This window comes from Zalophus californianus, chromosome 8 (assembly GCF_009762305.2).
Source record: "Zalophus californianus isolate mZalCal1 chromosome 8, mZalCal1.pri.v2, whole genome shotgun sequence".
NCBI lineage: Eukaryota > Metazoa > Chordata > Mammalia > Carnivora > Otariidae > Zalophus > Zalophus californianus.
The window spans coordinates 8297255-8310735 of NC_045602.1; the positions used below are offsets into that span (position 1 = coordinate 8297255).

At 39.0% G+C, this 13481-nt stretch overlaps 1 protein-coding gene across 1 annotated transcript in view; it reads right to left on the reverse strand.

Moving 5' to 3' along the window:
* Window positions 1-13481, reverse strand: part of NOL10 (nucleolar protein 10) — an 83488-nt gene that overhangs the window by 22255 nt on the left and 47752 nt on the right. Inside the window, exons 14-16 of the mRNA XM_027622632.2 lie at window positions 3144-3270; window positions 1032-1111; window positions 748-846 (exon numbers count right to left, since the gene is read on the reverse strand). Coding sequence (XP_027478433.2) covers window positions 748-846; window positions 1032-1111; window positions 3144-3270 — 306 coding nt within the window. The remainder of the gene's footprint in view (window positions 1-747; window positions 847-1031; window positions 1112-3143; window positions 3271-13481) is intronic.

Here is a 13481-nt window from a genome sequence, read left to right on the forward strand (position 1 = left end):
GGGTCTCAGCAGCGCCGCCTCCTCCCTGCCACCCAGCCCTGAGGCCGCTTCCCGCAGCCACACCTCTCCAGGCGCTATCCTTACGGTTTTTGCCTCAGTTCTCTAACATTCTTTACATTAAATTCTATTCACAGAACTAGGTGATCTGATTCCTGTCTGGACCCTGATGTAGTCTGATGACCATGACCCAGGCAGTTAGCCTCAGATACTGCCAAATGTCAGAAAGAAATGGGGATTATCAAAGCCTCAACACTCCAAACACTGAAAACCCATCTCCCATCTGAGAATTCCATCACACTCTCCTGGAAGGGCTGATGCTATCAGTCCCTCTGGCATTATTTCCCATAATATCACTGCCAGAGAATCCATCATGTTCAAACTGTAAAGAGTATCCGCCCTCATGACCAATAAAATAGATCAAAACTATTAGGAGAAGATGTAAACTAAAAATGGGAAAACGAGGGCGCCTGGGTGGCTCAGTCGGTTAAGTGTCTGCCTTCGGCTCAGGTCAGGATCCCCGGGTCCTGGGATCGAGTCCCACATCGGGCTCCCTGCTCAGCGGGGAGCCTGCTTCTCCCCCTGCCACTCCCCCTGCTCGTGCTTTCTCTCCCTCTCAAATAAAATCTTAAAAAAAAAAGGGAGGGGGGCAACGAAGAAGTAGATGGCAGGTTTCTTTGGAATAACACACAAAGTGAAAATGTAGTACTTTTCTGGTAAACTCAATAGTGAGTAGAGCACAATATCTACCTTTAATTGGACTCTCTGTGCACGGGTTTCTTCTATTTTCTGTCGGATCTTATCTTTCCTGTATTCTTCATAAGCAAATGGATTTACCATCAATTTCACCTTTTCAAAGTGGAAAAAAAGTTCAAAAACAAAAGTCATATTTAATAGCATGTTTCGTCAACACCATGACTATTCTGCCAAAGAACAGGCAGCTCTCTTACAAATCATAAGCATGTTCTGCAAAATGCAAGTAAATAGAGAAGAAATGGCTCATTAATCACCTAAAATAAGTGTAGTCTATTTACCTTGTGATAGAGTCTTATATCCATGAAAAATCCATGCATATATGCCCGGAGGAAAGGTGATCCGATGAGATGCGTGAGCCCTGGAGGGAGTTAATCAGAAGAAGGCAGATCCTTATGAAATCTTGATGAAATTTAAACCATTTTTTTCTTATATTATAGTAAGATTATAGTAAGATTTCACTTCTGATTATAAGATTTCACTTTGGAGTAAAACTGTAAGGATGAGAACCACTAATCTTCACGAACTATGGAGGAAATTTAATCCACGTTAAGCAGTGTCACCCTTATTTATTTTAAATGTCATTAAGCATAAAAATGATGAAAAAGTCTTTGTGAACTATAAAAGACTGGCAAAGGATTCTTTATGCTAGTGGTTCTCATATTTTTGGATTCTGTGAACCAGTTCAAATTGAAAAATAATCCTGACATCAACAGTGACTTGCCAACTTTATACCACCAGGTAGGAACAGTTGGGCGGTGGGGGGGGGGGGGAGGGGGAATTATCTCCCATAATTTCCAAACACAAAGCATGCTATTACAATAATGTAAAGAAGGGCATGTTCTTTCCCATTATCATTCTCATTTTATAGATGAGAAAACCAAGGCTTAATGAGGTTCAGTAAACTGGTCAAGTCATGCAGATACTAAGCAGAAGATGTGGGGCACGCACCCGTCAGTCTCCCTCTCATGGCCATGGTGTTAGCCATGGTGCACTCCATCCAACATTCCAGCACAATATTCCATGAAACATGTTTTGGGAAATACCATGCTTTATAACTGCCTTCCTCACCCAAAATAAACACAGTAAAAGAGACTAAACAAGTACCCAAAATGACAACAGTAAAAGAGACTAAACAAGCACCCGAAATGAACTAAACACAGTAGTTTTAAAAACTTTGCAAAATAGCAATGACTTTTTCCCTCCGATTTAAGAATGGAGGTGAGTGTGACACAGCATAGTGTAAAAGTTACACTGGGGATATTTAGGAAGGCACATCAGTAGGAAGATCCTACTTTACCATATTTTATCCCGGCATCATTTTTAAAAGGCTAAGACTACAAGTCTTTTCTCTTTAAACATCAAAATGTAAAGAGTTGTTTTGGTGGTAAATGGTAGAAAATGAATTCTGCCTAGATTAACTGTGCTATGAAATAAAGTTCAAAAACCTCTCGGTTTATTTATGACATGATTCTATTTTCTTGTAACATTTAACTGCTGCTGTACGTCTATCTGTCCCACAGACAACTAAGTTGCCTAGACTCGTGGAGCAGGGGTCCTTGAGGTTTGCCCACTCTCCATCATTTTCTGTGCAGCCTTTCTCCAGTGACAGAACTAGATCAGCAAAATCTCCCCTCCTTATCCTATGAAGTAGCACCTGTCACCTGAGACACACGCACTCTTCCGACAGGTTGGTGTGGCTGAGGTGAAGCGCATAATGCTCTAGGCGTAAACCCCAACCCTCATGTTCATGACCGAAGCCTTTGGCAAGTTAGTTTCACCTTCCATGCCTCAGTCTCCTTATCTATAAGATGGCATCATAACCATATCCACTCCGTGGAGTGGGGAGGATCAAGAGTTGCATGTAAACATCCAGAATCTTACCTGGCACATGATAAGCCCCACAATGCTGGCTGCTGGTAAAAGGCATTTCTTGGGTCTGTGACCTTTAAGCCTAAAGTAACTATAAGGTTCTACATATCTGAGGATTCAATCGGGTTCCCAAGTTTTGGATGGGGTCTTCTACAAGCAAACTTAAAAGGGAGCCAGAAGTCATTTATGTGCAGTCTCTGAGATATTTTCCAAAACCTTATACTCAAACAGGACTTGAAGAAAATCACCACCTTGTTGACATTTTTTCTATACATAGCTAGTATGCTGAAGAAAATTATTCCTCATTTAAAATACAAAGAAGCTTCAGTAGGTTGCGTTTATCTCAACCTTTCTCTAAGCAGAGATTACAAACTTGACAATATACATAGCAAGTTTAATATCTGATTTGGCAGAAAGAGAAGATTTGGAAAATCAGATAAATGTGACTCTACTACCTCTTACATTCAAAACTCACCCCCCCCCGAATAATTTTTTAAAAATTTTATCATAATTTTTTTTACCTAAATTTTCAAGGTCTTTCTTTGTGACAAATTTGTAATCGTCATAAACCGTGCTTTCAGGATTCTCTTCTAATTCTTCTGTCAAGTTGTCCAGGAACGAACACCACCTGGGAGCAGGACCCAAAACCTACCAGTGTTGATCAAAAGGTTAGCACATGTACATTCTCACCACACCAACTAAGAGTTATTTTACACCAGATTTTCTTAAATAAAATTTAAAAATCCTTGTTCCTATCAGAAGTATTGAAAAATAACTGCAATATGCATAATCAACAAGTATATAATGGAAGAAAATAAAGTAGGAAAAATTTAGGCCTGTAAAGGAAAAATCTGTCTGGAATGTAAAGATATTAACGAATATTTTTATATTAGCACTATCAAAAAACAAAAAAATAACATCCATTTATCTATCACCTCTTTTATTCGAAAGATTACTAAAATCTACAAAGCATATTTGGTATAAAAGATTTTTTAAGTTTGCCGTTTTCAAACGGAAGTCTAAAATGAGAATTACCCTCTTTTTAGGGGTTCTCAACTAAGTACTTGATAATTATATTTGTTCACGTGTGGTCCACTTCACTTAACTCATTAAAAACTAAAATTCTGTATATAGAATCCGTCAGACTTAACCTAAAAGGTCGCCAAGACCCACAAGTTAGGGAGAAATAAAAGTTGAACAGAATTTATAACTCCTAAAATAGGAATAGTTCATTCTGTAATCCTACTTCCATAACATACCGTGACTGCTTTTTACTTTTTTGCTGTCGATACACATCTCTCCCAGCACGGTGCCTCACCCACCAAGGTCAAAGCTTATCCAAAGGAAGCAACGCTGCTTAGCGGGAAGGCCCTGCGGCTGAAAGCCTCACTGAACTGCAGGCTTTCACAAGGAACAACCCTGGGCTCTGACAAAATGGAACTTCCCATGACTACTGCCCTGTCTATTGTGATAGTAATCAAACAGGAGAAAAACAAAAATCATAATGGAAATGATTAAATCTAGCTTAAACTTTTTGGGGAAGGAAAGGTGGGAGGGAGAGAGTTGTAACAAAGAAAAACAGTGTCTGATACCATCTCCAATCAAAAACAGGTAAATGTCAGACATGGCCAAACTAAAGCAGTATTATTGTGCCTGACTAGAAAGGGTGATCCCCCCCACCCCAAAGGCTATGGCACTTGTGAACATGAAAAACCATGCTTAATGAGCGTAAAAGGAGTCCTAGCAAGAAGTTTCATATTAGCATCATCTATGCAATTTTTTTTAAAGTAAAGGTTTTGATGCACCAAGTGGTTTGACTCTAACCATGAAAGACAAACCTTAAAGAAATGCAAGGCATTAAAAAAAAATTCAATGTAGAATACTTTTTAAAGAAACTGCTATGATTTAAGCAATTTTAGGAAAGTAGCTTGACGTCAACGAATACTAATAAATGCTACTACATCTAAAGCACTGCATGAAACCAAAGTCACTGACCATGATTTCCCTGAAGGAGTTTAAAATCTCACTGGGACAAGAAATCTAGCAGAGCACATGCACACACCCACTCAGCCGTGTACATCCAGAGACGGAGATTGTACCGAGACGGGCGAGGCCAGGAACAAATAGCAGGGACACCGAAAATCACATACGGAGGGACTTCAGGTTGGAGTGAACTCATGAGCCAGCGGGGAAAATCACAGAGAGCGACAGCTCGGGCACTCACAACTTCCCCTCAGTCATAAAGCAAACGCAAAGCTCTGCCACATGCTGGAGTAGGACCTGAGACAGAAACCTTCTCTTCTTCTAAGCAGAACATAAGTACACTTGTGGTCATCTTTCTGGAATATAATATCCAAGAGCCTGTCCTCGTGGGAGGGTAGGAACTGCATCTGTTCTAAATGCTGAATCTCCAGTACCTAGAACATCACCTGCCAAGTAGTGTGCTTTCAGTACATTTCACAAATACCTCTACTGGTACATGATGTATGCGTGCATTCAGGAATTCCATGTGCGCAGAGTACTAAGACTTAAGGGGTCCTGTTTGGCAAAAGTATTTTTGAAATTGTTTAATTTTCCTTACTCAGATAAAAACACTCCAATACTTCACCATAAAACTACTGGATATGAGAACACTTTTTGGTGAAAGACCATTCTACCTCCTAGACAAGGGGGCAATGGTGACCAAAAGACTTCATAATGAGGCAGTTTCACTTTTAAAAGCCTTCAATCAGTGATAAACCACTGGCCTCAAAGACAATAAGAAGATTATACTGTGTTTACTGACTTTTCTCGGGGGGGGGGGGGTGAAGAGAAGGAATATCAAAATATCAGGCCAGATATGAACTGACTTTCACAAAAGTCCTTTTTTATAATGTTCTACAACATTCATCTTGATTAGTTAACTGGATTCTAATGGAATTGTTTTAAACTGCCTCTTGGGGCAGGTCTGGTTACGGTAAATAAACTCTGCAATCAAATTCATGGCCATTAAATTTTATAGGAGGAAATATTTCCATCAAAAACAAAATGAAATCTAGTGGGTTGAGTTTATTAATCACATTTCCCTAGTTCCTCTTCAGGGGGGAAAAAGAAAAAGAAACATCAGAACAACCATAACAAAGTTGAAATTACTGATTTAACTGGCATTAAACTGCAGGTTTTATCTACATCCCAGCTTTCCTCAAAGGGCTACCATTAGGTTGCAAAAGCAGTGGTCAGCTTAGCCAGGAAGGAGGGCGTAACCCCACGCACAGTTCTCTGAGGTCCTTATAATGACCACAAGGTTAATTAATGTGTAAAAAGTCCTTGTTGTCCTCACTCATAAAATATGTTAAACCTTCAATTAGTCCTTAAAAATATGTTAATTTACTTCCTAAATTTCAGGCTTTACAACTTGAAGAAAGCCTCCTTTCTGACCACAGGAGTACTCTATGTCAGAAGCTTCTAGGTTTTCTGTATTGTCATTATATTGCTATTTCTGTACCTCAGCCACAACTGAGTATTGTTCCTTTATCTACATTTTTATGTACTTTAAGAGGTTTTTTTTTGTTTCAGAAAAGTAGTGGAGATTGTTCTATTTTAAACTTCTATTATCTATTAATGAACTTCTACATTTTTATGTACCTTAAGAGGTTTTTTTTTGTTTCAGAAAAGTAGTGGAGATTGTTCTGTTTTAAACTTCTATTACCTATTAATGAACTTCTACTTTTGATTTATAAGAATTTCCTAAAGTCACAGGTCAGCACAGCAGCGAATTGGAAACTGAATCAACCAACTGCTATGGAGGGTTCCTGCGGCCCCTCAGCAACTTCAGTGACCATCGTACCAACCAATCTAGCCGGAAATACGTGGTCCTCCCAAATGGTAAAGAATCCTGGGGCGCCTGGGTGGCTCAGTCGGTTAAGCGGCTGCCTTCGGCTCAGGTCATGATCCCAGGGTCCTGGGATCGAGCCCCATGTCCGGCTCCCTGCTCAGCAGAGAGCCTGCTTCTCCCTCTCCCTCTGCCTGCCACTCTGCCTACTTGTGCTCTCTATCTCTCTGTCAAATAAATAAATAAAATCTTTAAAAAAATAAAAAAATAAAAAAAAATTTAAAAAAATTAAAAAAAAAAGAATCCTTCTCACGTTGCCCGGGGAAGGCCTCAACTCCAATGCAGCCAAGTATCTGCTTGCTCTAATCCCTTTGAGAAGAACCGATGTTAAAGTACATGAAAATACATGCTATGTGCCTGAGATCATCTGCCTCTATGGTTACAAACTACCTTTACGATGTTACTTTTACAGGCTTACTTTTAAGACCCAAAGTTCCCGTATATTCCGGTAGTGGACAGAAATGACAGAGCGGGGAGAAAATTCTTCTGGAGTCCACAGAAGGTAGCCCTCCCACCGCTCGACTTTTGAAACTTCCACTTTGCCACAGCCAGAGTTGGCCTGGGGCAGAGATGAAGACTGAGGATTTACTAAAGGGATGGTTTTTAACAGATCAAGGATAGTTAAAATAGCAACAACAATATATGATTCATATGATTAGAGACAAAGAAGCAAACCACTAAGTCAGTATAAATCTCATCATTTCTTCCATTACTTATAATGCTACTGAACACAACCAAATAATCTCATTATCTTCCAACCATTAATATAAGAAAATAACCGATAACATAAAACAGCAATTAAAATTATCATCTTTTTTGTTTACTTCAAGTTTTTATTTAAATTCCAGTTAGCTGAGTGTAATATTAGTTTCAGGTGTACAATACAGTAATTCAACACTTCCATACATCCCCCCGTGCTCATCACAACAAGCACAACAAGGGCCCTTACTCCTTAATCCCCATCCCCCATCCAGCCCACCTGCCCCTAACCATCAGTTTTTTTCTCTACAGTTAAGAGTGTTTCTTGGTTTGCCTCTCTTTCCCCCGCCCCATGTTCACCTGTTTTGTTTCTTAAATTCCAGATGAGTGAAATCTTAAGGTATTTGTCTTTTTCTGACTGACATTTTGCTTCCCATAATACACTCTAGCTCATCCACATTGTTGCAAATGGCAAGATCCATTCTTTTTGATGGCTAAGTAATAATATTCCATTGTAAATATATATACTCCACACCTTCTTTACCCATTCATCATCAGTCAATAGACACTTGAACTGTTTCCATAATTTGGCTATTGTTGGTAATGCTGCTATAAACATCGGGGTGCATGTGTCCCTTCAAATCAGTATTTTCGAATCCTTTGGGTAAATAACTAGCAGTGCAGTTGCTGGATCCCAGGGTAGTTCTATTTTTAACTTTTTGAGGCACCTCCATACTGTTCTCTGGAGTGACTGCACCGGCTTGCATTCCCACCAGTGTGTAAGAGGGTTCCCCTTTCTCCTCATCCTTGACAACACCTGTTGTTTTCCGTGTTGTTAATTTTAGCCATTCTGACAGGTGTGAGGTACTATCTCATTGTAGTTTTGATTTGTATTTCCCTGAAATTATTACCTTGAATTTTTAATGACTTAAAAAAACTTGAGCAACTAAGAAAATTCTTAATTACTCCATTTCATAGAACCCTATCAAGAGAGAGTAAGCAACTTTGAACTAAAATGGGCTTATAAGCTGGGAAACTTCAACTGTTATTAGCACACAAAGAAGTATATGATGTATCCAAGTACAAACAGTTGACTTTTAAAAATATTCTCTTACAAAATTTTCAGAATGCGTTGCAGCATAGTGTGCATTAGGGTATCTCTTAATGATAACTGGAGAAAGAACCATCACAGTGTAAGAGAGCACGTCATGACATGGAAAAATGACTTAAGTATATTCCATTAAGTTCAAGGAGTAAAACTAGCTCCATTAAATGTCAGGAAGTAGATATTAATTCAATTTTCATTCATCAAGTATTTACTGAGTTCCAGGCTTATTATGTTCCACTTTATAAAAACAAGTAGCAAAATGTAACCCAACAGCAAAAAAGTTTCACATATAATGATACTTCTGTGGATGGACTAGACAATTCTTAATTTCCTCAGCTTCATTCATTCATTCAAAAGGTTAACTGAGCTTTTACCAAAAGCTAAGTGCCAAATGTCAAATATATGGAAAACAAGTTTGGAAAACAAGGAAGTACAATATAAATATGATTAGTGTCACGGCAGAGAGATTTTAAAATGGTGCCGGGCAGCCAAAATAGCTTTTAAGGAGACATCTGTACTAGGCCTTGAAAAATCCGAAGAGGTTATCATTATGTATTCAGTAAAAATTGCCATACTAAATATTTAGAATTCAATGCTAGCAAAATTAATGTATATTTTACTCATTAATTATACAGGAGATGCTTAGAAGAATTATCAATTTACCTTTTAGTGATCTTATACTCCTTTAATCCTTGAAACTCAATTTAAACTCGACATTATAATGACACCACTGAATAGATAAGAACTACACTTACAAGCAATAATGGACACTGTGAATATAAAATAATTCTGCTATCTAGCAACCAGGTAAATTATCTATTATTCTGTTACAGAACTGTTTCCAGGACATTTTTAAGTAGACATAAATATCTGCTTCTGGAACTAGAGCAATAATAAAAACAGTATCAAGAGCAGCAAAAGTAATCACTGCAGTAGCAAACCAAACGCTAAGAGGTAGGGAGGGAGTTTCATCCCCCTAAAGAATTTTAAGTCACATCTAATCAGAAATCTGTCATTCTTACTATGAAGCCATAATTCTTTATCAGAAACTACTGGGCCCAGAAAGAACTTCAAATTCAGATTTTTTATGAATTTTATAAAGGTAATAGAGTATGCACACTGCATAAAATCTTCGGTGAGGTCTGGGTCAGTGGTCCATATTCAAACATGTTACTATCTCCGCGGCAAAATCCTACACATATTCACACCAGTGATTGGAGATAAATAAAGATGGAAAAGAACTTCATCATCACATGGCAGGTTTGAGGCTCAATGAAGCAAGCCAAGTCAGGTTTTCCCACCAATGAATTATTAAAAAAATGCCAGGGCTTTTTGGATTTCAGAATTGCAGACCAGAGATAATGAAGGTATGTTATACTGTAAACATCACTGACCACTATTATGATTATTAATTTTTCTCATTGCATAGCCTGTATCTCTAGTGGCAGAATGGGATTTTGCCAACTAAGACCAACTGTTCAATACATACATCCAAAGGAAAATTTCCTTTCAAACTTTTCCTCCCTTATTGGTTGAAAAGCACCACGAGCACCAGCATGTACTTTCAAATTCTGACAGCTGGGGCTTAATAATAACCGATCACAAGAGAGGCAGCTGGGTGAGCCGAGGGAGTGGCCATGCACTTAGGCGTGTAACTGCATCTGCAACATGATGAGCTGCCTAATTGCACACCCAAGTTCACATGTATTTGTGTGAGTAATTGTGAGTCATTTAAAGGTACTCCTAGCGCTTTGTTCTCTCATTCCTAAAAATCAGATTAGCAAACGAGCAATTCAATTTCAACATTTTTAAAGGTTTATTTCAAAAAAAAGAGAATTATTATCAGCCATGATTTCAATTTTAATTTGGTTTTTGAAAAAGCAGCTTAGACACTGAAATGAAATGAGAAGAAACCAAGGCCAAGCAGACAATATGCTCTTGCCACTGTCTCACTAGCAGCCAACCAAACCAACAGTTAATCTTTGCAAGGCTCTGCGAGCACAAATAAGCATACGATGGAATGCCTATACTCAAGGGCTGGGGGAGACAGGACACCCCAAGCAAACATCTAAATACAAAACTAAACCTGACAGTAACAACCACAGAGATTTCAGTTAATAACAGCACACTATATGTTTTTATGTCCTTCCCCTCTCAAGCCTACTCAAAATTCACAGTCCATCAATATAAAAGGTATTAACCTTCAAGGACAAAAAGAACAAAAGAAGAAAATGCCTCCGTTGAGAGATTTAACATGGTGTACATCCGGGGCCTACAGAGGTAGGTAACAGAAAAAAGAGGGCAGATTCTTCCCTGGAGCCCTCAAGACCCAGGACTTCTGGGCTCCATTCATCTGGGAAACCGGGCCTGAATGGAGGGGAGGTGAGAAAGACGATGAATATCTAAGTTCCCACCACCGCTCAGGAGACCAGAGGATAACTCTCTGGCGAAAGTGAACAGGACAAGAGACAGGATACCCGTCACAGGTGACTTGCACTGTGGGGCAGAAATTAGCTCACCGAATGGCGGTCTGCATGTCCAGAAGCGGGACCCCACCCACCACACCCCCTTCCTTTTCTCATCTTCCAGAATACCAAAAGCCACGGATGTGTTGCTGTGCTTCCACTCCGGCCAGCCTAAAACCCCAGTGTTCCCATAAGGAAGGAAGTGGGGGGTTCTTCTCTGCAGGAAAGGAAAGATCCCCCGAAGGCAGATGCTGGTCTCGGAGAATCCCCCAACAGTCATTAGCTGAATAGTCAGCATGAAAACTACCAGGGACAAGACCACCGTGTACAGAGAACTTCCAGCCGGCATCTTAGTGCCTCGTTCTTAAGAATAGAAGGCCAAAGATGACCATTCACTTATTCAACAAATAGTTACTGTCAGACGTGGGTATAGCAGTGAATACAACAAACAAGGATCTCTACCTTTAAAAAGCTTACATTCCAGAAAGGAAAACAATAAGGGAAAGACAGAATTTATAAAGAAGTCTTACAACTCAACAATAAAAGGTAAGTACTCCAATTTAAAACTTGGCAAAGGATTTGAAAAATTTCCCCAAAGATATAAAAATGGCCAACAAGCATATGAAAAGATGTTCCACATCATCAGTCACTAGGAAATGCTAATCTAAACCAAAAGAAGGTATCAAATCACACTCACTTGAATGACTACACTCAGAAAAATGGAAAGCAACAAGTAATGCTGAGAATGTGGAGAAATTGGAACCCTCATCTATTGCTGGTGGGAAAGTAAAATGGGGAAGCCACTGGGGAAAAGAGCTTGGCACTTCTTCAAAGAGTTAAGCATAGAGTTGTCATATGATCCAGCAATTCTAATCCTAAGTATATATATATATATATATATATATACCCAAGAGAACTGAAAACACATGTCCACACAAAATGTTTATAGCAGCATTATTTATAATAGCAGCAATATTTATTTCAGAAGTGAAAGTAATCCCAACATACATCAACTGATGAATGAATTAGCAAAATGTGGTCTAATCGTATAAGGAAATGTCATTCGGCAACAAAAAGGAATGAAGTATCGATTCATAACATAGCCCAGATGAACCTTGAAAACATTAAGTAAAAAAGCCAAACACAAAAGGCCACCTATTATACAACTCCATTTTTGTGAAATGTCCGGAAGAGGCAAATCCAGAGAAACAGAAGTAGGTTAGCAACTGCCAGGGGGTGGGGATGGAGGAATGAGGTTGGGGAGTGACTGGTATGTGGCTTCCTTTTGGTGCGGTATAAAGTGAAATTAGATAATGGTGTTTACTACACAAAACTCTGTCAGACGTGGACATAGCAGTGAATACAACAAACAAGGATCTCTATACTGAACTGTATACTTTAAAAGGGTTATAACTTTATGGCTTGTGAATTATATCTCAAAAAAGCTGTTATTTTAAAAAATCTAATGAAGGATCACACATTGCATTAGGTTATTATGCCTCTTTAGTTTCCTTTAATCTAGAAGAGTTCCCCTGCCTTTCAGGACGTTTATACTTTCCGAGTTCAGGCCAGCTGATTTGCAGAGGTCTTGACATCTTACAGGCTGTTTCTCAGAATTAGATTCAGTTAAACATTTCTAATGCACAGGTGATGTGTGCCAAAACAATTTTTTTTTTTTTTAAGAGACAGAAAGAGGAGGTGGGGAGGGACAGAGGGAGAGAGAGAGAATCTCAAGCAATCTCCACACCTGCAGCATGGAGCCCAACATGGGGCTTGATCTCAAAACTCGGAGATCATGACCTGAGCCGAAATCAAGAGTCAGACACTTAACCGACTTAACCCACCCAGGCGCCCCCCAAACGACTCTTAATGCTGTTTCTACATCAAGCATTTGGCTTTGCATGACTGATATTTGTAATGTCATGTGCTTACAGTATTTATTTTCACACATTTTTACACTTCTTTTTTCTTTGATTTTTGGATTTGGGGTATAAAATGAGTTTCCAGGAAAGAGGGCCCAATGAGGGCTTGTCTGGGGACCATATTCCAGGAGCCAACGAGGCTACACTGGGCTACAGAAGGAGAGACCAGGAAGATGCAAGGAATACTTATCACACTCCCTCGCCCTCCTCCCCAACCACAGAATTGGAGAGATGAGTAAAACTGAAGACCGGGACATGCTTCAGTTATTTTCACAAGGAGCTGATATCGTGAAATTACCCTTTGCCAAACTTAGGCAAAAAGACCATGCCTAGAGACAGACTATCCTGTCTCCTCATTTTACCAAATGAAAAGACATACAAGAGCATTCCACTCCTTTTCTTTTTTTAAATGATTGGTATTTATTTGAAGTGCTAGAATGTCAAGAAAGCTTCTGGGACACCAAAGCAACGAGTTTTTAAAAAACAGACACATATATATCCCCTGGAGGTGTACTGACTTTGAGCTTGGTGGCATTTAGAACATGTAAGTGTAGTGAAAACCAAATCTTTCTGCTAAATTTAAGAACAGAATTACACAAAAATGTACCATTGCAATTGAAGAGAGCAAAAATTTTATTCTAAACCGTGAAATTCTTTCATAAAACAAATCTCTTAGATTTCTCTCTTAAGCATTCTAAACTACATTATATGTAATCTAAGCAATTCTAATTTGAGGTGGAAAGAAAAGCTTTACATTCCTTTCTCCTTTTCATGAAATGACAAATGATGCCCTA